Source organism: Strigops habroptila, chromosome 1 (genome assembly GCF_004027225.2).
Source record: "Strigops habroptila isolate Jane chromosome 1, bStrHab1.2.pri, whole genome shotgun sequence".
Lineage (NCBI taxonomy): Eukaryota > Metazoa > Chordata > Aves > Psittaciformes > Psittacidae > Strigops > Strigops habroptila.
Window position 1 is genome coordinate 87,834,314 of NC_044277.2, and position 24,200 is coordinate 87,858,513.

At 39.1% G+C, this 24,200-nt stretch overlaps 1 protein-coding gene and 1 long non-coding RNA gene across 2 annotated transcripts; one reads left to right on the forward strand and one right to left on the reverse strand.

The window, feature by feature from the left end:
* Positions 1-709: 709 nt before the first annotated feature.
* On the reverse strand, positions 710-18,012 carry BLOC1S5 (biogenesis of lysosomal organelles complex 1 subunit 5). The gene is made up of 5 exons (XM_030479448.1): positions 17,855-18,012; positions 15,481-15,563; positions 13,015-13,144; positions 8,784-8,842; positions 710-2,800 (listed from the first exon to the last, which is right to left on the reverse strand). The coding sequence occupies exons 1-5, from the start codon at positions 17,946-17,948 to the stop codon at positions 2,621-2,623; spliced, it is 546 nt and encodes a 181-aa protein (XP_030335308.1). The 5' UTR covers positions 17,949-18,012; the 3' UTR covers positions 710-2,620.
* A 1,633-nt stretch (positions 18,013-19,645) lies between these two features.
* Positions 19,646-21,886, forward strand: LOC115605288. Its single transcript, XR_003990568.1, has 2 exons — positions 19,646-19,706; positions 20,466-21,886. It is a non-coding gene; the product is annotated as an uncharacterized LOC115605288 (long non-coding RNA).
* Positions 21,887-24,200: the final 2,314 nt, after the last annotated feature.

The following is a 24,200-nucleotide window of genomic DNA, read 5'->3' on the forward strand; positions in this document are numbered from 1 at the left end:
ACAAGTTATGTGTGGAGAACCTTTTCTATCTCTTATTGGAATCCAATGCAAACTTCTATAGCTTTTAACAGGGACTAAATAAACTCTCAAGACTTTTAAAACTATGCAATTCAGTCATGTAAATATTGCACGTATAAGGTAAAACATGTTCCTCATGCACCAGTGACATAAGCACAATTTTTAAACTATTAATTTTTATAGTTCTCCCATACAGTAGAGACTAGTGAACAATAAAATTTGAATCTCACAAAACAGTCCCACTATGGAACTACTGCGTCCAGACAGACCATAGTCCCACCTTGCTAAAAAACTACTGAAGATGGATCTTTTTTTATCCGTCAGATGTGTTCTGCTTTGACACATCAGTGTTTTGGGGTTTTTTTTTTAAGCATCTGGATAGAAAAAATAGGGTTTCCTCTAAATGCTGGCAAGTTGCTTCAAAGACAATGAAGCATTTCCAGGTACCTTAAAACCTCCAGCACATCATATAAAAGAAGTGAAAGTTTCTGGATAAAGGATTTCAGCAACAGACAGTTTTCAGGCAGTCCCCACAATGAATAAGAGTGGGCCAACAGGCAGATAGAGACTATGAAGAAAGTGTTTTCAAATAATCTTCAGCATAAAAAGAACCGTATCATTCTAAAAGAGGAACACATTTTTAGTGTTGGTATTTAGAAGCTTTTCAAAGAATCAGGAGCACGCACCCCAGAAAATTTTGGAAATATCGGTTTATTTTCCAGTGAATATCCAACTTGCAACGCTTGCATCATTGCTTAAGAGCCCTCAAATTGGCGAAATACTAAAATCTACAGCTCCAGTGCACAGTTAATTAGATATCTAAATCTTAATAAAAATTATCAGTACAAAAGTAAAAATTAATTCAGTATGCAGTTAAATGCATTTTGTTGTAAAGATATGTGGGCTTTGAGCACATATACATCAAATAATCTTCTAAGAGAGAAGCCATTTTCAGTCTGTGCTCAAAACAATCAAAACTATTCCACACCCAATTCTGAAGACAGGCAAGAACTTTTTAAATTAAAGTCTGAGCTTCCTTACAACATTCATCATGGGTACATAAGCTGAAAAATATTACAGAGGTCACCTTCTATTCAAATAGGGGTTTTCTAAAAGAGACTTTCCTATTTTTCATGTGTGGGATACTTTTGAGACATCTAGGTTTTTTCCATCCACAACAGAGAATTAACAACATTCCAGCGTGCCCCAGTGTCGGCAAGTCCTCTTTCCAGTCCAGATACACGATGATGATTGATGAAGCTGTTGGGCCTACAGTAGCAGGCAGAGCAGCTTGGCAGGAATTCAGTGTTATTGAAAGAAATCTCAAATACTTATTCCATCTCCTCTACTAACTTTAATCACACTATCAACAGGCTGCCAGGAATGGAGCCTTGACACCAAGCCATAAACTTACACAAGCAACCATTGTCGGCATATTACTGTTGCAATACAGGTAAAGGGTAAATTCTGTTTATTTTTACCTGTTTCCATTCTATGTTGGACACCAGCTAAATTACGGAAAGATATTTCCTGTACTAACGGTTAGCTTGCAGCAAATTTCATTAAGGGACTATGTCTTTTTTTGCTTGGTTAATGAGCTGATTAAGTTAACTTCTTCAGTTACACTGCTGTTAACTGCAAGTTGTAAATAAGAAAAAGCAAAAGGAGTTTCGCATACCCTGTAAGAGTAATGGTTAGTAAGAAGGCAGATCAGTATTACAGGCATTTTACCACTAATCTGCTCATTTGTTATATTGATAAACAAAAATCTTTCCTCAATTGCTTTATAAAGTTCTGACAAGCTTATCCTAAGTAAACCAATAACATGTCAAATATTTAAGGTAAATACTGTACTAGCTACAAAGCTAATACAAAGACCAATATGTTTCTCTTGATTACTTTTGAGCTTGTTTTGGCTTTGCTTAGAACAGTAAAGCTTAAAAAGAGAGGCCTGAGACATTTACACAGAGAGAAAAGAAATTGTTGTCCAAGCTCAGTTAGTCATTTTTATGTTAGCAAAACCCCACTGAAATCTCAACTCTACTTCGTAATACTGAACATACAACCAACAGCTGGAATTAGAACTGGATTTAAAACTCTGTTGAGAGTTGCTAAAGCTTCAGAATAAAATATTCTGTAAAAGAAGTTGGTTTTCCTGAAATCTATGAAAGGGCTTTATGGTTTTCCCAGTGAATTCTCAGCTAACTATGGCTGGAACCTATTACACCTACTTTTTGGGAAAGAGCTGAGGCTGCACACTGGGATAATTAATGTTACATTAGTCTCTCTTCCCAAATGATACGATAGTCTCTGCAGACGGGAAAGAATTCCAGTTTGCAACTCCCTGAGCTGATGTAGTCACGCAATGTAATTTCCAGTTCCACCTTCTAACAAACGAAGAAATACTGGCATTCCACCTGCCCTGAACAAAACAAGAACAGATAGGCACTTAAGTTGAAAGTATGCAAACGTTTTCTTCCCATACCAAACCTGGAGAGGAAACTCTTTTTCTTCTGTGTTTCACCTTTCCAAAAGAATTGCAATTGAAGTCAGAAGCAACTGAGTATTGGCACAAACCCAGCATTATTAAAAAAGAAAAGTCTTAAAAAGGAGCGTATTTGGCCAGTTCCTTCTCCATTTCAGAATACTGCTCTTTGAGGCGCTCCATAGCTTTTCTGTGCTCTTCATCCACCTCTGCTTGTTTGTTTTGTTGTTCTTTCATGAATTCCTCCCAGTGGGCTATGTGCTTCTCTTCACGAGCCATCAGCTTGTCCGCCTGAAGCTGAGAGAAGGAAAATGTGAAGTTCTAACAATCATTTCCATATTAAAACAGAGGTTTTGATGAGAGCTACATAACGTTCAAGTGTCAGAGAAACTGGACTTTTACTTCAGTAGAGGAAAGTGAAACGAGCAAAAAACCATATGAAAAGGTAAAACTAAACAGAAAACATTTATTTTTATGAAGTATAGTCAATCGAAAACAAACAGTAAAATATCTGATAATATTAACACTACAGCATTCACAACAATAGCTTTTCCATGCTATACTGGTGAAAAAGAAAAAAATGAATGGAAAGACACTTTAAGGTTACTAGCTTGCCTAGTTCACTTCTGTTGGTTTCTGAAGGTCATACTTTGCATTATTTGTTCATCTGATTACTTATGATGTTACAAGTACTGTAAGCAGCTGACATAAATCCATATTATCTCATTCAGATTTGCTTTTAAAACAAACTTCTGATTTTGGAAACATAGTATTCAGTGGTTTTAGCCCCTTAGTTATGGGGAAAAAAAAACCCAAATCAACAACCAAATAGCAAATAGACACTGCTTTTTTTTTTTTTGTTCTTTTCTCGTGTTCACACAGAAAGAAGCTGCCCACTGACACAGACAGACTCAGGGATGTCCACTGTTCTGAAAGGAACCAAAAGAGATATAATTTTAAAAAATGCATCTCATTTTTAGTAAGTGGTCTTAAAGATTTTACAGCAAGTATGAGCAGGCCTATGTTATATATATGCTACAAACTAAAAACGTGCTGGACAATCTACATTTCTATTTTACCACATAGTAAAATAGTTCAGCATAGTCATCAGATACTAGTCTTGATGAAAAGCCTCTAATACAAAAAGGAAAGAATGAAATAGAATATAACCACATAGATATTACATGTTTTGAAACTGGCAGTTAGTGTTTCTGCTTTAGCCAGCTAGCTCTCACTGTGATTAATGTCTTCCTTTATAAATACGTTATTTTTTCCCCGTCATGTTCTCATACTGCTTGGCTTCTGGTAAGTCTGATGCCTTTCACTCTCTTATCTTGGGGGGAAAGAAAAAAATTAGCTATCTAGGAAGAGAGATCATACACACATCCAATTTGCATGTCAAAATGAGATGTACTTCTGTACTGTATGATTCCTTGCTACAGTATTAACAGCCTGTCCTCCTTATATTATAGATGCTGATGTCACAATAAATGTAGACAGTTGTTCTTACATTTGCTCCATCTTCCAGCAACAAAGATTAGTCTCCCCCCCCCCCTTTTTTCTCCTTTTTGATATATCAACGATGACTATTTTCTATGTACAGTACTTCTGTGTAGGAATAAAAACTATCATATAGCTTTTAGGGACATCTGGAATTTTTGTCAACTAAATGCAATGGGAACCCATTTATGCATTTTTCAACTCTCTATGTATTTTTCTTCAAAATCACACATTGGGGGTGAAATGCACAATTTTTGCAATGCAGCATTTTATACACATAGTAGCAACATTATGCTAAGATCCATTTTGTTTGCAACAGATGCAATATCAGCTACTAATAAAATACGTCAGTGTATACTAACAGTTTGACTCGTATGCTACTTCATATTCAATACGTTTTGAAACTGTCCGTGCATCACACACTTTTTGACGGGATTACGGAGCACCTACCCCAACCACACTTTGGCTAGACTAACCCATGCTCCTCAGAACATGAATAGTTTGCAAGGAACATGAAACTCATGTTGCTACTTTCTACTTACATTTTCCACTACACCATTTCTAACCAAGGATAGAAAATGATTTATCTGTTAAAACAACCTAAGACATTGCTAGAACATGATATAGCAAAGTTTAGTTTATCAAAAATCTGTGATCTAACTCCTTTCTTCTCCCCAAAAACCTCTTGCCTTTCCCTGCTCAATCAGGCTTTAGTTTGTTCTAGCACAAGAGAAGTGACATTGTGAAATAAAGGGATATTAGTGGCCAGGCTATGTACATTGCCTAATCTATGCCCAAACAAAAATTTAAACAGTTGAGTGCTGAGAAGCAATTGCTGTAACTGCTTGTTCTTTAAATACATAAATGCAAGCAGCTTTCTATTGAAATAGTAACTATTTTTTTTTGGTTGGAAATAAAGTAACTCCATATAATTGCAATTTACACCTTTAACAAAGCAAAAAGTTGCACCATCCCTGGAACTAAGGTACTAAAAGGCTTCCCTCATCTGAGCCTTCTCCACTGTAACAGCTTTAAATTAATGTTTTTTACTGTCATGAAGAAGGAAATAATGCTTGTATGTTTGAAAATGCAAGTACAGTTGCATGAGAAAGTAACCCCTTTTTCCTCCTTAAAAATAAATAAATAATTGAAAGAATAGTAATTCAGTGTTAATTTTTATTATTTTTAAACTTGTAACTTTCCAGAGTACACCCTAATTTTAATAATTCCTACCTTTGTCATTTCAAATAACTGCTACAATATACAAATCTGTAAAATAACAATAGTCTAAACTCACAAGTAAAAAACCTAAACAAGCAGAAAGAACAGAGCCCCTTCAGTCAGGCCCAATTATAAATTAAAACCTAATAAACCAAATACAGCCACCTCAGACAACATGTAGTTTTGACTGTTCTCATCCAGTCAAGAAGTATCTACAAAGTTGTTTTGGTATTTAATTGTATAAATATACCAGTGCATCATAACAAGACAAAAGGCAATATTATGATACCATATTCAGGCTTCAGACCACCACATTTTGTTCTTAGGTAAATCCTCGTGTCCCTTGTAACATGGAAAAATCGCCATATGAACTAAAGCATCCCGACAGACTTCCTTGAGCCAAGAGGAAGCCTTAGGTAACTCACGATACGTATGGTATCAGTACAATATTTAGCCAGGAGCGTAAAAAATAGTTAGCTATATATTGCAATGTTTTAAGCATTAGATAGTTCAACATTTCCTGCCATGCTGTAGATTTCTATTTGAACCAAAAGACTGTTTAACTGTCAGCAACAGTACATAATGCGTTAGGCTTCTACTATCTGTGTTAGTGACTGGCACTTCCTATTCTCTACTGCACAGAAAAAAACCCCACATTTTCACCCCACCTGCAATGAATTACAGGGTAGTAGAAATGGTCTTTCTCTACGGCTGTTAATTTGTCAAAATTTGGGTAGATGGTTTTTGCTTGTTTAATCAAGAGAATCATCTCCTCAGCTCCAAACACTCTTAGAACTCCAGCTCTATCCTCCTACGAGGTTTCCAGCTCCAGACCACACCAATACAGCTTTTTCCTGTCTTTAGTGGTTATCCATTCTTTCTGCAATTCCTCTTCTTCAAACAGTATTTCAGCTGTTCTGCTGGAAGTTCCTTCATTCACTCAGCAGAACATAAGCCACAGCAAGCTGTTAAATTTCACTTTTCACACATAAGCTGAATACTTGGCCTCAATTTCTGTCTTTTAGTATAACTTCATAAATACAACGGTTTGGGAAACTCAAGCTAAGCTTAGAATCTGTTCTATGTTTTCTAACAATGCCGACTACTTTTATGAGAAATTTTTTTTTAATAAGATATTTAGATATCATAAAATTTGGAAGATTTTCAGCTTTCACGTTCATGTAAAAAGCTGACAATAGTTTTGAGTTAAAGTTTCATTATTTGGTTTAGATACAAACCAAAGCTTGTCTAAATTACAAACATAGTTGCTGCCTGATTGATTCCTGTTCTGGGAATTCCCTTTGGTGTGTTAGCAAATTTACATATTTTGGCAGTGACATCTTTCATATTCCTTTTATATCAACACCTCAGTTCAGACATTCGTTATTTAGAAAAAATCTAATCTGATTATGAAACTATATTTCACTCAGTAGTGCATACTGCTTGAATGTGAAAGATAGTAACGCCTTCTTGTATATAGTACTGACTCATCTGAGTTAGTTGCATTTATTTCTATCCTTGTTTTACTCTCATTGGTTATGCAAAAAATTAACATTTTTGAAAACATCAAATTTTTCAGTAAACTTTGGTTTTAGTATTACTTAGGCTAATTTTTATAACATTAAAAAACACAAACAAAACCAAAACCACATCTATAAAACCCCAAACCAAAACCACTACCATCTGAGGCAGACACAGGCTTTGAGAAATGTTACCATACTAGTTCATGCTACAGGCAACAAAGAAGACCATAACAGGAAGTGTTACATGGCTTCCAGTATAAGCCTGCACCCTTCTAAATAAAAATATTTAAAATAAAAATAATAATTAAAAAAGAATATAGTACACAAAAACAGGTTTACAGAATTCCTGGAAGTCTTCACTAGTTTCTCCCACAAGCTTAAAGTAATCCACAGCTTGAACTACTAACTAAATATTACTGATCTGGATGGGAAGATGACTCAACGAGACAGGGGATTCTATGAATGCTTCTTTCAATGTAAAGTAATTTCTGTAATCAGAAATTACTTCACACCCTAAGTGATAATGTGGCGGGGACAACATAATTTCCCTTTTGTTACTTGTTGACATCAATAGCTAAAAGGAACTGCAAAAAAAGATAATTAGTAAAGCAAATCTTTAAATTCATTCTATTCAGCAGAAATTGAATTAATTTCATTGAGGGCTGCTAATAGCAATCACTTGACACGAGATCCTACCAAAACCCCATTATATTTTTGGAACACATGATTTCAGAAAGGAAAGTAAGGAAAAAGTATTTCAAAAGTAAGGAAAAAGTATTTCTCCTCAAATAGCACTGTAATGACAACTCCCATTCATAATTTTTAAAAAAGTTACCTACCTGACACTACTAACATTTGGAAAGTTTCAAGCCAAAAGGTCTGACTATACAAGCTTACAGAAACGATATAAATCCCGAACAGCTATTAGTATTCCTCCATTGCACACAAAAAAAACCCCAAACAAACCAAACCAAAACAAAAAAACGAAACAAAAAAGAGTGGAAACATACAGCTAATATTTTTAAAAATGACAGTTACCATTCTTATTGACTGTTCATTTTATAAGTTATAATATTTGATTAAAGTTTTACTTCTAACAGTAGCAGAACTGTAAAGATTAGTTTCCTGTTTAACCTCTCTACCAGTATCTACACTAGTGTTAGACACAAGCAAACTTTGTCAGGGTTCAGCACAGTACAAGTATTCAACTGCAACTGGACTGCCCATCTTCATCGATTACAAAAAGGAAAGAAAAACATGACTATCAGCTTACATAAATCAATAGTCAGCCTGTTTTGCGTGACGGCCACAGAAACGTCTTCAGTTTTTCTGAACTAAACGATTATAAATAACATTTTGCAAGTAAAAAGATAACATAGGAACAGAATCATGAAGGAGTAATGGGAAAACATGTAACTAATTTCTTGTATAATTTTCCAAATTTTAGATTCAGAGCACATGTATTTCAAATGCGCAAAGTGTAGCCAACTGAAAAGATTCCAATGATTCGCATGTTCCTATAATATAGCCCTTCATTAAATAACCCATCCACAAGTGAAAAACACACTTCCTTTTCAACAAGCAATATATATAATATGGTCAATGTTCTCAGCTAACTAGGAAAGATTTACATTTCCATTCTGGTAGGTTAGTAGGTGTTTTTTGTTCCACAGAAAATAATTTTTTTTTATATTTAAGCTTTCCCTGTATGTGACAAATATTATAGTCTAAGCTAGGAGGGAAAATAAAGCAAAGGAAATACATATATATATATATATATATAAAAATTGTTTCCATACATCAGGAGTTTGTAGGAAGAGCTAGTGATACATTAACTCTGCAGTTGAGAACATACATGCTCCTGCAGTATGTGTTTTATGAGTGCAGAAATCCCTCCAAAATAAGTTTTACTGCAAGTATATAAAGTATAGAAAAATATGCTTTTAAGTTTTGCTATACTGAAGGGAGATACTGCTGAAGAAGCACAAGACTCTTACTTCGATCACATTATAAAAATCTATCCAACCATCCTTTACCTTCCTCTCTTCATGCTCCTTCTCTTGGAGTTTATGGATCATATCATTGGCAGCTTGCACTGAAATAACAAATTACAGTAGATCAGTCTGCTGTTCTAAATAAAAAATACTTGCCTGAAAGGGATTTAAAAGACATGATGCCATTACAGGTCAAAGATCATATTCCACTATGTCACTTAACTCCGCACAAAAAAGATTTGTTGGTACTTGCAGAAAATGCTTTACACTGGTAACTGTATGTAGGCTTACCCGTGTTCAACCCTTGTGCATTCTAGAAGCCAAAAAGAGAAAGTCAGCTAGGTCTTCTTCTGCCCATATGCCTTAGTGTTGCTGACGAGCTAGAGTGCACTACTCAGCACCTCAGAAGACATAAAAAAACTCTCAAGTCAGTAAGTAGAAACAGGTGAGCAAGCTCCATGTTTTAGTTGGGTTTTGTTTCTTATTTTTTCCCATCAAATGCAAAAAGTGATTTAGTACAAATAATCTACATGGAGAATATCTTTATCCTGGAGCCAGCCTCTTCTCTTGTGAGACTAAGCTTAGGAAAACTTCCCAACGGAAATAGGAACCGTGTTCCCAGGCATTTTTTTTTTCCTAACTTATTTAACACCTAATTAATGCAGAATCAAATAAACTAATTTCCACAAAGCAACCTTTTCCTACTTCTCCCACTAACACATCTAAGTATCAAGAAATACTTTACTTATCACCATCTTAAAGCTGGTGACTCCTCACACCAGGAGGCAAGCTCCTGCCCCTGGTGGACTTCCAGTTCCAGAACAGGCTCACTGCCCTTCTAGCTGATGAGGAGCTGGAAGCACCAGGAACTGAGCCATTCACAACCATCAGAAGACAGCAGCAAGTGATAGCTGTAGCAGACTCCCCACTGCAGAGGACAGAGGCTTCCCACCTGTCAATATGTTTTGGCATCGAGAAGTTTGCTGCTTGCTGGGAGCTCACAATCAAGATGTTGTAGACAGGCTACTGAGGCTCAGACTATCACCCCTGATGCTCTTCCTTGTAGATTACTGCAGAGGTGACCTTAGAAATACGAGAAATGACTACAGTGATATGGGGACAGTCAAGGCATTGGATCTGGGTAACATTCTCGTCAACCTTAATGGGGAGGGGGACTCAATGAATTTTTGGGGTTAATGGTTGCACAGTTGGTGTTGGCAGCAGGGTTTCAGTTTCTACATGCATGAGACTCATTCTGAGCATCTACAGCTACTTGGAATCTACCTGACTAAACAGGGCAAAAGTAGCTTTGCCAAGAGGCTGACCAACCTTGTAGGGACAGCTTGACACTAGAAATGAGAGGTAAGGGAGTGATTCCTCAAAAAAACCCCCAAACCTACAACAAAAAGTAAAGCTGTGGATAGGGTAGGCAAATTGACGGTCTGGGATGATGGTAACAGAAGGGACAGATCCCTTTTCAAGGATCACTTCCTCCAAGTTCAAAAAAGACCCATCCCAACAAGCAGGAAATTAAGCAAAGGTAGCAGGAGGATGGATGCATGGATCCATCCTTGCATGGATGAGCGAGAAGCTCCTAACTGAATTCAGACTGAAAAAGCAAGTGTATAGGAGGTGGAAGCAGGGGCAGGTGACCCAGGAGTAGTATAAAGTTGTTGTACGATCTGCAGAGACAGGGTAGGAAAGTCAAAGCTGATCCAGAGTTGAATCTGGCAATGGGTGCAAAGGGCAACATAAAAGGATTCTACAAGTATGTAAACAGCAAAAGGAAAACTAGGGAAAATGCAGGGAATTGGGCATGGAATCTGCTGAATTGGTCAGGGGAGCTGGTGACAAGGAACATGGGAAAGTCCAAGGTACTCAAAGCGTTCTTTGCCTTAGTCTTTAAGATAAAGACCAGCCTTCATGAATCCCAGGCCCCTGACACCAGAGGAGAAGTCTGGAGCAAAGAAGACTAACCCTCGGTGGAGGAGGACCAGGTTAGGGAGCACTTAAACAAACTGCAAATATGTTAAGTCCATAGCGTCTGACAGGTTGTTTCCATGAATGCTGAGGGAGCTTGCTGATGTCACTGAGAGGCCACGCGCTCTCTCTGAAAGGTCACTGCATCTGGGAGAGGTTCCTGAAGACTTGACTTTTCAAGGAACTTGAATCATCAAGGGCAAGAAAGAAGATCAGAGAATATTGACCAGTCAGCCTCACCTCAATTTCAGGAAAGGTGATGGGAAAAAATCCTCCTGGAGGCATTTCCAAACACATGGGAAACAAGAAGGTAATTGGGAGTAGTCAGCATGGATTTAGAAATGGGAAATCATCCTTAAATGACCTGATAGCATTCTATAATGCAGCACCTAGTTTGGTGGATGGGGGGAAAGCAGTTGATGTTGTTTACTTCAGCTTCAGTAAAGCTTTTGACTCTGTCTCCCATAACATCCTCACTGACAAGTTAACAAAGTACAGGTAAGATAAGTGGACAGTGAGGTAGACTGAGAACTAGCTGCTAGAGTCTGTGATCAGCAGCACAAAGTCAAATTGGAGGCAAGTCACTAGTTGTTTACCCCGGAGCTCTGTGTCCAACAGTTTAACATCTTCACCAGTGACCAAGATGCTGGAGCAGAGTGCACCCTTAGCAGACAAGAGAAAACCAGGAATGGCTGAAAGACTGTATAGTTGTGCTGCCATTCACAGTGACCTTAAGCAACTGGAGAACTGGACTGAGAGGAATCTTATGAAGTTCAACACAGGGAAATAACGAGCTCTGTATCCAGGGAGGAATAATCCCAGGCAGCAATATACACTGAGGACCAGCAACACAGGCCACATCTGTGGTAGTTTGTCCACTTCTAGGTTCCCCAGTAAACAAAAGAGATGGACTTACTGAAGCAAGTCCAGCACATGGCCACAAAGACGATTAAGGCACCAGAGCACCTCTCGTATGAGGAGAGGCTGAGAGAGCTGGGACTGTTCAGCCTGGAGAAAAGGTGGCCTGGGGGGAACTCATCAATGTGAATAAATATCTGATTAAAGGGAATGCAGATGAGGGAGCCAGACTCTTTGCTATAGTGCTCACTGCCAGGACAAGAGACACTGCGCCCAAACTGAGACACATGAGATTCCATCTATACAGAAGAAAACACTTTTTCTGAGGGTGGTCAAACACTGGCACAGATCACCCAGAGTGTCCATCTTGTAGATATATTCAAACCCCAACTGGACACAGCCCTGGACAACTGGCTTTAGCTGCCTCTGCTTGAGCAGGAAGGTTGGACAAAGTGACCTCCAGAGGTCCCTTCCCACCTCAACCATTCTGTGATTTATTAATAATAATGTATTGCACAGCTGACCATTAGGAACTCAGGTAGTAGTATCAAAGGTTTACTCCACTCATGCCTTATTTGCACGACGAAATTTTAAGTTTCAAATATTTTCCTGCAATTATTTTGTGTGCATAGCATCGTCTACCATTTGTTATTCTGCATATGCCAGATGCCATATAAATAAATTATGTGAAATTGAATGCTTATACAACATGCTACACATAAAATATAACAAAACCCACACTGGCATGTTTCAACTGCATAAATTTGGCAGCTAAAGCTATACTCCCTTGAAATACCTTTTTCAGAAGCCATCCTGCTGAACGAGTAAGGAAAAAAAAAGCTACTGAAAAAATATTATGACAAATTTTAAACCTTCTTTTAAAATCTGAGCAATAAAAATTATATTAGATGATTATAACAACAAAACTAGGATTAACGTATGACAATTGTTACTACTATATTTGTGACTAAAGATTATAACAATAGCACATTTTATAACTATAGAGCAGCAAGTTTTGTTTTAAATCGTGGGGACAGTATTATACTCTCCCACATTAAAAGTAAGAAACTTGAAGGTCACACCACAGCGCACTTGCAACAAACCAGAAAACTGAAATTTTGTCCATAGCTTTAGCCAATATGGAACCCCATCCTGTTTCTAAGTGAGAAGCAAAAGATTGAGATGAAATAACTTCTACTTCAATCAACAAAAACCTTTAATGTAACTTTAATAAGAGCTGTGTTGGCTCAACCAAGAGATCCAAAAAAGTCTCTGTGTTGTTTCCTTTTTTCCACAGAAATGACAATAAAGCATATAAATGGTAGAAAATTTATCCAAAGGTGGTAATTTTTCCACAAATCATATTTTGGATCCAAACTATTTAAATTGTTCTTCAAAATGATGCAACAAGGGAAAGAAGCAGCAATGTGCTTACATTTCTTGAATACTTCATTCAAATTGTCACGCATTGCCTGCTCACACTTAGGAAGAACGTGTTCATTCGTTTCAAAGATTGTGTTCTTCAGATTTTCAAGTACTCGTAGTTCTCGGAGGCCACGTTTTTCCTGCCAGAAGAATTGAAAGAAAATGAGTGGCTAATAAGGAATTCCACTTTCCAAAATAAGTTGGCTTCCCAGTTGATAAACTAAAAGCTTATCTTAAAGACTATACCATTGTCTATTAAGGTGTTACTCTACTTCTTTAGCACAATTGATAAGATTAATTTTGTGGGGAAAAAAAAAAGGAAAAAGATTAAAAAGAGAGTAATGCTCCATTCTTCAACTAAAATGCAAAAATATGTTGAACGACATTTCTGGCCCTTGTGAGATACTAATGAAAACGTTTGTGTGGAAAAATGCATTTTTTGGTATAGTTAATTTCCAGCATATCAAGAACAACAGGGAGAAGCAGAGCTTGAAAGCACCGCATTTTTATAACTCATTGTCACAGAGAAATAACATAGCAGTGATTCTCCTTGCATTATGTCTGACCTTACAGATTTAGCAGGTGTCTGACCATACAGATTTACGAGGTTAAAATAATGTGAGTAAAATTATTTTTAATGAAGTAAAGCAATGAAGTCAAGACTAAGAAAATAACATAACACAGATGACTAAAGAGGCAGCCCTTCTTCTGGCTCGCTGCTGATCATAATTACAAGAAGAAGAAGCAGCTCTTGCTTTATTGTTTACATAAAAAAACCCACTATTTTTCTGAAGCCACAACACTACTTCCACCCTGAATTTCACCTGCATTTTCACTTAAGACAATGGAAAGGATTCTAAAATCTGCTCCAGGTTATGAGTCGTACACAAGCATTCCTGTACTAAAAGTTGTGAATCATAAAGCAATTTTAGATAATCAAAACATACTGTATCACACAAAGTGAGCAACTGGATCACCACACCAGTTTTAAAATTCAGAAACACGGGCACAGACAAGTAAAACCACTTAATTAAACAGGCTCCAGACTTCTTGGATCCAAATCTACATACTTTACACACTAGATGCTAATTATTGAAAGGAAAAGCATATCCTACTGCTACCAAAAAATATCTGATATCTCAAAGTTAGAAACAAGTATAATCTTTGGAAGAAATTCTAGGTTGCAAAAATAATCCTCTGCTTTGCCTCTCTCCCTCCCTCCCACGAAGTATACACCAGAAATAAAAGAAAAGATCTAAGAAGATATAAAATTTGTCTAAGAAATAGAACAAGACTTTGGGTGCAATGAGAAAAATGTTATCATAGAATCATAGAATGGTTTGGGTTGGAAGGGACCCTAACAATCATCTAGTTCCAAGCCTACCGCCACAGGCAGGGACACCTTCCACTAGGCCAGGTGACTCAAAGCCCTGTCCAACCTGGCCTATATATTATAAGCATATGAGTTCTAATTTTGTAATTGAGTTAAAAATTTTTCTTCCTATGAAAAGCCATCTAAAGCTGCTTAGTGTATCGGAGAACTTATTTAGGGAAGGCAAAGAAAACCGATCATTCCTTACGGCTCTCAAGCTCATGCACCACAGATCTGATGAGACTTTAGTTCACATACATATTTTGCCAGTATAGAGACAAATTAGACCTGCTTGAAATCCTAGCTACAATCTGGAGGGAAGGAAGACATTTTATTGTTACTTTTTTTTTTTCTTTTTTTAAATGAGCTCTGCATACTGAAAGTTTGAGGTATAACTGTATTCTCAGGACTAATTTTAATCCACATTCTGTAAGAATGAAAATCTACTCAGAAACCACCTTTGGTTGACACAAGATTCTACTTTTCTACACTTTTGCTGCCATCTTGTGGAAACTGTATTACACTTTCCAAGCAAAGTTGCATAAAACACTTTTACACCTTCAGCACTTTAGCCTTATCTGCAGCTAATCAGATTATATTGATTTGATTTTTAACAATTTTCTTACTTTGCATAAAGTGTTGCTCTTCTCTTCCAGTAATATGACTTTCTCATAGAACTAAAAAATTAAAGCAAAATTAAATTACAGCTGTGCTAGCTGAATCCAGCTGAGGCACAAACCAGTTTCTTAATGAGATGTAAACCTATACCAGCCAACAATATATTCCTTGAACCAACCAACCAACCATTACATCAAGTGTAATGCTAACATTACATTCTCCTACATCAGTATTCCTGCCAGACTTCTGCAACAAAAATATTTATGTCCCTTTTGAAACTTTTTAAATAAAAAGACCTCAATTACTGCTTTGTTTACTAAAGGTGCTGATATATACTATAAGAGTTTAAGTTACTTTGGGCAACAAATAGACATCAAGTCTTTCTGAAGAATTTACATACATATTATAATCTCTAAAAAGATATTAAACTGTTTTAAAGTCTCAGACTCTAAAGATTGCAGCACCAGATATGATAGAAACACTTACTTCAAATTCTTTAACAAAGTAACGTATTTCTCCCTGAATTACTGGTCTGTGATCCAGTAGTCTTGAATAGATTTCCCCAACATCTAGAAGATAAATGAAAGTCAGATTTTTAGTTTTATTCTCACACTCCACTAGGCTACACAACACAAAGTAACACACCATACTCCAATGTAAAAAGGGCTACTGCTTACCAAATACACGCAAAAATCAAGAGAGTACCAGAACATGATTTGTTGGCTAATCTATCTCTTCAGCAAACCAGCAACTTAGATAAAATGCAGTGAATTGCTATTCCTGGTGCCACAAACACCTTTCTGTGAAGGTGAACGTTCTCCTCTGTCTCTCAGCATGCTCGGTTTCAATTTTCCACAGTACAGCTTCCACATCTGATTGTTAACAGTGGTGAAAGAGCAGAACCAAACGCTGCAGCTCAACAGAGACTCACAGCTTAAGATGTGGGAATTTTCTGCAGCAAGAGACAAGAGTAAAGCTCACCACAAGGGAAACCTGTTGGCGTTTTCTTGTATTCCAGGGCCAAATATTTGAAACTTATTCTAGAAGAACAGTATTTACGACATAAATATGCTTGGCTATCATACTGAAAAAAAAAGCCCATTAGATTTAAAAGCAAAAAGACTATTTCAAGAAATAGTGTAGTTCCAACAAGCACTTAAACTGGTACTTAGCTGGCACCGCTGTCTGAAGGAAGAGCCCTACTTTTCCTGTCCCAGCAGTTGAGTTACCATGTGGCACTCCCTCTCTACTGTATCCACACCTGCTTGTTTCACACCCTGAATCCTGTCCCATTCAAAAGAAGTGCAATCATACCATTCCCAAATTAAAGTGTTTAGGTTTATGGACTGTGTTATATGACCTTTTTGTTCTTTTTAACCAAAGACTCAAACGGATAATTATAATAAGAACAAACTTTATTTTCTGCTGAGATTTTCTCTGAGTGGGAAAACACCCTTGTATTCGGAGATGTTGTGAGACAGAAAGGGACAAGGATGGCTTCTAGGTAGGAAATCTAAGGACAGAGGCATTTTCTTTGAGCTGTTACTGGCCACTTTGACAATGTACCATCTTTACCCAAAGTACTCTTAAAAGGGTCAAAATAAGCCACATGGAAAGAACAATTATTTCATATCTGGGGAACGTGACTGCAGTAGATAAAGCATAGGCTGAAACACTTCCAAATTCAAACACTCCTGTGTACAGATCAACTAGGCCAGAATGCATGTGCCTGGGCAAACAAGACAAAAGAACTTCCCAGGGAACTTAATGCCAGTGGCAATGATTCGGTGTCAGACTCCGCCTCGCAAAGTAGAGCCACACAGCTGTCTCGGATTTGGCTTTACTTCACAAAGTAAACTTTGCTTTTACTTTGGCAAACTAAAGCCAAACCCAAGAGACGAAGAAGCCGGTTAAGCCCCCAAGATGCCCAGCTTCAAATCTCAAACCATGTCACAGAGCCACAGAGGGTGGGAAAACAGCCACTCCTTGGGGAAGAGTGGCTGGAAAGCTGCCTGGTGGAATAGGACCCAGGGGTGCTGACTGACAGCTGGCTGAACATGAGCCAGCTTGTGCCCAGGCAGCCAAGAAGGCCAACAGCATCCTGGCCTGTATCAGAAATAGTATGGCCAGCAGGGCCAGGGAAGTGACCATCCCCCTGTACACAGCACAGGTGAGGCTGCAACTCAAACACTGTATTTAGTTCTGGGCCCCTCACTACAAGAGAGACATTGAGGTGCTGGAGCAGGTCCAGAAAAGGGCAGTGAAGCTGGTGAAGGGTCTGGAGCACAAGTCTGATGAGGAACAGCTGAGGGAACTGGAGGTGTTTAGTCTGGAGAAGAAAAGGTTCAGGGGGGGCCTTACTGCTCCCTACAACTACCTGAAAGGGAGCAAGGAGGTGGCTGGTCTCCCAAGTAACAAGTGATAGGACAAGAGGCAACGGCCTCAACCTGCACCAGGGGAGGTTTACATTGGATAATAGGAAAAATTTCTTCACCAAAAGGGTTATCAGATGTTGGAACAGGCTGCCCAGGGCAGTGCTGGAATCACTGTCCCTGGAAGTGTTCAAAAACCGTGCAGAGGAGGCCCTCGGTGACATGGTTTAGTGGTGGTCTTGGCAGTCCTGGGGTAACAATTGGACCTGGTGATCTTCACGGTCTTTTCCAACCGAGCTGATTCTATAGCCGCCCCTCCGCCGCGCCTCTCCGCTCAAGAGGCCCCGCAGCCGGGCAGGGCGGCACGCCCCGCTAACGGCCCGCAGCCCCGCAACGGCCCAGGCGCGCTGACCCCCGCTGGCTGCGCTGTACACCGTGGGCTCGGCCACCACAGGGAGCCACCGAGCCGGGCCGGTCCCGCTCCTTACCTTTGATGATGGGCTGGATCGGGGACCCGGCCGCCAGCGCCTCCCGCTTCCTGTCGCGGGTCCGGCTGGGGGACACGGGGGTACCGCCGCTCATGGCGCCCAGCGACCCAGCTCCGATGGCGCCCCACGGGCAGCCCGGCCCTGCCCCGCCCGCCCAGCTTCCGCCTCGACTCGCTGTGAGGTCATCGCCGCGCGCCGGCCGCCTCGGCAGCGGCCGTTACTGTGGTAACCGTGGCGGGCCGGTCGGCCTGGCCTGGCCTGGCCTGGCCCGGCCCTGCCGGGCCGGCTGCCGTCACCGGGAGACGGCGGGCACCGGCCTCCTCCGGATCCTCCCGCGGATCCGGAGTAGAAGGATTTCTACACGGAAGGAAGGTGCTGCCGCCGTGGAGAGAACTGTGCGGCCGGCCCGGCAGCGGTTGCCGCGTCTCAAGGAGTGCGTCAGGGACGTCTCCAGCGCAGAGCCCCGAGCTCGGCTTCCTCTGAGCACAGCGCCATGCGTTCCTGAAACCAAACCTGCCAAACAGCTAAACCAAACAACGAACCAAAACGCACAACATACCCCCCTCCCAAAAAAAACCACCAAACCAAACACCCCAAACCAAAACACCAAACCAAGAAACCAAGACAAAAAACCCCACCAAACCAAAACCCCAGCACCGATACGTGTTTGTTGTTGGGTTTTGTTTTAGCAGAAGAGGCTAAATCAGGATAAATCAGTTTGCTTCTGGGTGCAGTGAACATGAGTAACAACTGTTACATTTATAACAGTGTATAGAATACTTTCAAAGTATATAGAATATTTTCAAAGTATATCTAATACGTTAAAGTATATATTTTCAAATTACATAGAATATTTTAAAATTATATTGAAAATAGCCTAACACTCTCAAATGGTTTTGAAATAGATGTATGGATGTAAAATAGACTCCTGTGCTTAAGTTTTGTAGCCCACATGTCCAACAGTTGTAATTACAGTATAATAAGTTTCTTTTGGGACTTTGTTTTCATGCTGCATAAACTCAATAACTTTTAGAACAGCTTGATCCTATTTCAGTCATTGCACCTACAGTTTGAGGGTTTTTAACACTTTTTTTTTTTTTATTTGCATTACATACCACACTGTTCAGTGTCTTTGTACAGTCAGTGAAGAAGAAATGGACCACAAATTCTTCTACAGCTGCCGCAGCCTTCAGTGTCCTGACCTGGAATACCTGAAAGGAGCCAGTTTACCTGGAATAATTAGTGTTTCATCAGTAGAAAACAGCAGTATTATACATTTCTTTATTAGAAATTAGTTCTGCCCATGTCCTACTCTGCATAGCTTTTATAAGTAGGAACAATTGTTTCCAAAAAAGGACTTTCTTATTTTTGTTTGTTGTGTGAAACTATTAGAACAGACACAAAAAAATGATCCTATTCATAAATTCTGTGTCGCACCATCAAAGCTCATTAACTGCCCACTGAAATAACTTTTTTTTTTTTGACACTACATATAATCTTGTAAACTCAGCCTTAAAACTGAGTGAATTGGTTTTGTTGAAACAAACTCCTTCAAAATCAGTCAAAATGTGGTTAGAATCTCTTATAAAATGAATCTTTCTTTGGAAAGTGTTCAGTACTTCACCTAAAATTATTACTAAATTCAGCATAAATATATAATCTAAAATAGCTTTTCACTCCTTCACTGTTACATGATCTGTAAATATTACATTAATTAGGCAATTAGCAGAGATAAGAATTGTTACTAAAAAATACTGTTCGTTTTCACCTATCTTCTTTTTTTCCCCCAAGGTAACCGCCTCTTGCAACCTATATATTAGCATTTATATTTTTCCACTTGGATCCAAAGCACGTAAGCACTCGACAATCACCAGTAAATTACACTAGTGCTCCTATGTTAATAATATTTGTAGGATATTCCAGCTGGTTTGATGATCACTGATAATTAGGGGTAGAATTGTTCAAATGTTGATTTTCTCTCTTTCCAATCTAGATGCCATCCTTTCCTAGTCTTTCCCTCTGACAAGTTATTTCCCTCTCTAAGCCCTACGCTCCAGTGATCTTTTTATTTGCTGAGGAGGAAATCCTGTAGTTAAGGGGGTTTATAGCTACTGCATTTCTAGGAAAGAGTTTTTGTATCATGAGTAATGTCTGGTTCGGAACTACAGGACTGCAACAAGGGCAAATCCTGTGACAGATAAGTGCATCGGTTTCTAGGACTACTGTCCTGAAACCATTTCTCCTCTGTTTGAATACTGATTTTTTAATTTTTTGTTTTTTTAAGAACATGCTTTATTGGCTGCATTTATGCCTGGTTTGCTTTTTTCTTCCTTCCCTTGCTTACTCTCACTGCCCTGTCAAGCTTATTTTTAAAACATACTTAAAAAAATTAAGGAGGACTTAAAGAGGTGATGGCTATAAAAAGACAATACTTGTGGAGCCCCTAACCTGTCACTTTGTAGGAAGTAGCCATCAAGTCACAAAAATATGGAAATAGCTCTGGCTTGGAGCATGAAAATCAACATATGTAGTCATCATGTATTTTTTTGGAAGATAGGCTAAACAACCTCTGTCACTTTTGCCGTGCAATGGAACCCGCTTTCTCTTTTAGGGATCACCCTGCCACTTCCCATTAGCGTTAGCAGCACTCCGAATTGCAGAATCGCCAGATGAACGTGCCGAGTCCTGTCATTTCCCCCACAGGCTGTCTAGCGATGATAATCCACTAAAGGATTGTTTCATCCAAGTGGCGGTGTCCGAGTCAAATGCCGGCAACAGGCAGGGAAGCCCAAACCTGTTGAGGCAGACATCTGCCGAGATGGGAGGAATAGGAGTGACGGCCCTTAAGAGGGCAAGGCGGGGGACATACTTTGCGCCAGCAGAATAAGTCCATGGGCTGCACCCGTGATGGGAGACGGAGACCATGATCATGATGGGTGGAAGTTTGCGGGCCGCGATGCCGATGCTGGCCAAAGCAGGCCTGGGGGTGTGCTGTTTGGAGGAGTGCCTTGTCAGATTAGCCGTGCGGCTACTGTATTTGATGCTCAACCTGGATGGACAGGCCTGCCAGGCAGAAACTGCTCAGGCAGATGATGCTAGGGAGGACAAAAATTATCCACTGCAAGACTAAGACAACAGATGACACCCAGCAGGAACAGCAAGCCAAATCTGCAGAATCCACAATGCAGCTGGCTTGCCTGAGGCTACCTGCCTCTTTGAAGTGGAATAGACATCACCGATGAGCTGTCAAATTAGATCACCAGCCTGGAAATGCTGAAAAAGATTTAGTTCTTCCAACAGAGAAGGGAAAGTTTAATAGATGAAAATCTTCCTAAAGGGGCCAAGGTAGTGTGGGAGGGGAAAGGGGAATCTTTCAGATGCAGCAACAATGAAAAATTACTTACCTCCCGCCTGCCTGCAGAGTGAGAGTTTGGATGCACGATGTTCTGCAGCAGCTACAGTGGCTACGATCACTACCAGCATGGAAAATAAAGGCCACGCCTGCAGGAACAGCACAGAGCAGCAACAAGTAACCTTGCTACAAAATCAATCCCACCGCTCCCTCCCCCCCCAGATCTCTGGTATCTTTACATATCTCCCTAGAGCTGGGCTCTGAAGTACTATCAATCTAATACTCGAGACACGCAGCGGTGGGATACAAAGTCTCAGCCTGAATCCGAAAGCTCAGGCAGCAGAGGCGCACGATGGCATCTCCCCTCATGCATCTTTTGCCATAAAGCACAAAAGAAGTGCAGAATACAATTCAATTTTGATAAATCTAGAACAAAAATTAACATTACCAAGCGAGTAAGCATGTGCTCAGGTGTATGGTGAATATGAAACGTGGCATTTCCATTACGGACAACAGCAGCGCGATCCAATTATAGATGCAAAGAAGAAATTCCGCTCTTAGGGGGAAAATATTAAACATATTAATCCATTAAGCAGCTGCATCATTGCAATTACACTTTGAAGTTAAAGACAATGAAACACACCAAAGATTAAAAGAAACGATAGGATTGAAAGCAAAAAGGAAAAAAAGATAATCAAATAGGCTTACAGATCCCTCTTCCTAGCCAAAAATGAGAGGTATAAAAAATTACATACTAGACTCTAGGTTTGCTAGACCTCTGAAGAGAAGAGCTTACATGGGATTTCTTGACAGTGATTTTATAGTTGCATCTATTTATTTTCATCTCTCTCAGCTAATCTCTTGTGAAGCACTTTGTCCTCATCTCTTCCAAATCCACAGCACTGGGGAGCAGAGTTTTGATCATCTGTTGCTTTTTAACCAAGAGGAGAATAAAGATGCCCAAGTTCTATAGCTCTTTTCATCTGTGATGTCACTTGAGTGTATTTTATTTCACAGACGAAAAACATGTTAACACTTCTAAGCTACATTTTCATATAAAATAGTTAATATAAATGTCTTACTTGAATTGCAAAGTTCTTGCATGCATCTTAAACCTTAGCGTCTCAGCTCCCTGCTAATAACCCAGGATCCACACCCACACTGAAGACTTTAGATTACTCTTCCATCAGTTATAATTATACTTGAAATAAATAGGCGTACATGCGTGTGAGAGAGAAAGAAAGCAAAGTTGAAGAATTATTTTATCAAGATACCCCAGTAAACTACACCACTACTGGAAAGTTTAAGATGTACCTTACAAAAAATAAGCTCCCCATTTCTAGGGCAGTGTTCTTCCAAAGATTCAGATAGTAGCAATAAATTCCTAGGAGAAGGACTACTTTGGTTTCAAAATATTTTGAAGAGGGTAGGGTAGTCTACAGATACGGATTACAGTATTAAAAAACAGATTAAAAGTATATGAAAGTATCACCTCTTACATGCTAACAGCTACGGTGCTAGCTAGGAGACTTCACTGTCCAAATGTGATGCATTCTACCCAAAGAATCTCTGGCAATTCCATAGGAGCAACCCTCTTGAAAGCAAGTCCTTACTGTGGGTGGGCAGTGAAAAAAGGTAACAAAATTTGCCTGATGGGACTATTTCAGTTGTTAACCTGAAGTGGTATCTCCTAACTTGTTTTCTGTGTGGAAAACGGGGATGTCAGTCTGGTAGGTAAATCAATGACAACAGAAAAGAAACTCAACAAAAAATCATGTTATACATTTAAGCTATCACAGAAAAAAAAAATAAAAATAAATCTTTACAGCCCCGTGAGACCTTTGAAATCAAACTGAACTCTCACTTGAAAATGAAGTCATACATATAAAGACAACTAAAAATCATCAGCACATTTCTAATGCATTGGATACCTGTTTTGGCCTGGCTTGTCTGCAAGCAGCTGCCATCTTAGCATCAAGGGGAAAAAGACAAGTGGTAAGTGTAAGTTTTCACTGAACACTTACAATTATCATATTTATTTCACTGCTGAATTCTTCAGTTGCTGAAAGGTTGTCATGCAGCACTATCTCACCATATGGCAACAACCTCAAGTCCTAGAGGCACATACTTAAAAGACCATAACATGTCAGGCCCCTTGAATAAATTAGATAGAACAATTATGCAAAATAATAATACTGCAATGATGAGATATATTAACAAATGAGAGTGTCACTGTTCATGAAATACTGTGAAAATAAATTCCACACATCACTGTGGTCATCATCATCATCAAACTGCAAAGCAACAAAAGTAAAACATCACAGTATTTACTGTGCCCTTCAGCAAATGAAATTTTGAGAAAGGAGAAGAGGGTTGCAAGGGAGGAAAGCCACTTTTACTAATGTTCAGTGAAAGTATGATAAAGTATCACAGGAAGACAAGTGCTAGTAGCTTTAAAAACAGCAGAACCTTTACCCACACACACTCTTTATACAGACCATCGATGTTAGAGAGATTATGCACACACCTCATCTCTAAAAAACGTACCTCATAGAATCCCAGATAGACCAAGCTACATTTTATGATTTTTCAGAAGTTTTTTTTAACAGATTTAGTTGTCCTTGATGATCAAAAGGCATTATATGGAAAGGGGGAGAGGGGAGGAAATGCCATTTGGTTTTCCCAGTCATCTCTTTAAAGGCAAATCTCAACTCATCATCTTAGTTTTTACCCTTCTACCCCTTGAGTTTCTTCATGCGGGGGAAGAAAATAGAAATGCTCAAGTTAGCATATGATAATGATAATTTTAGATAGCATAGTTAAATTTTACTCATACACTTCTAAACACTTCATCTTTCTGTTAGCTGTTTTGGGGGTTTTTTTTGGTTTTTCTGACATTTCAGCAGCAAGTAACGCTTCTGTTCTACACCAGAGAAAGTAAAACTAGCACAAGAGGCTAGGGGATACTGCAGTGGTAGCACGCAGCCACCTTGA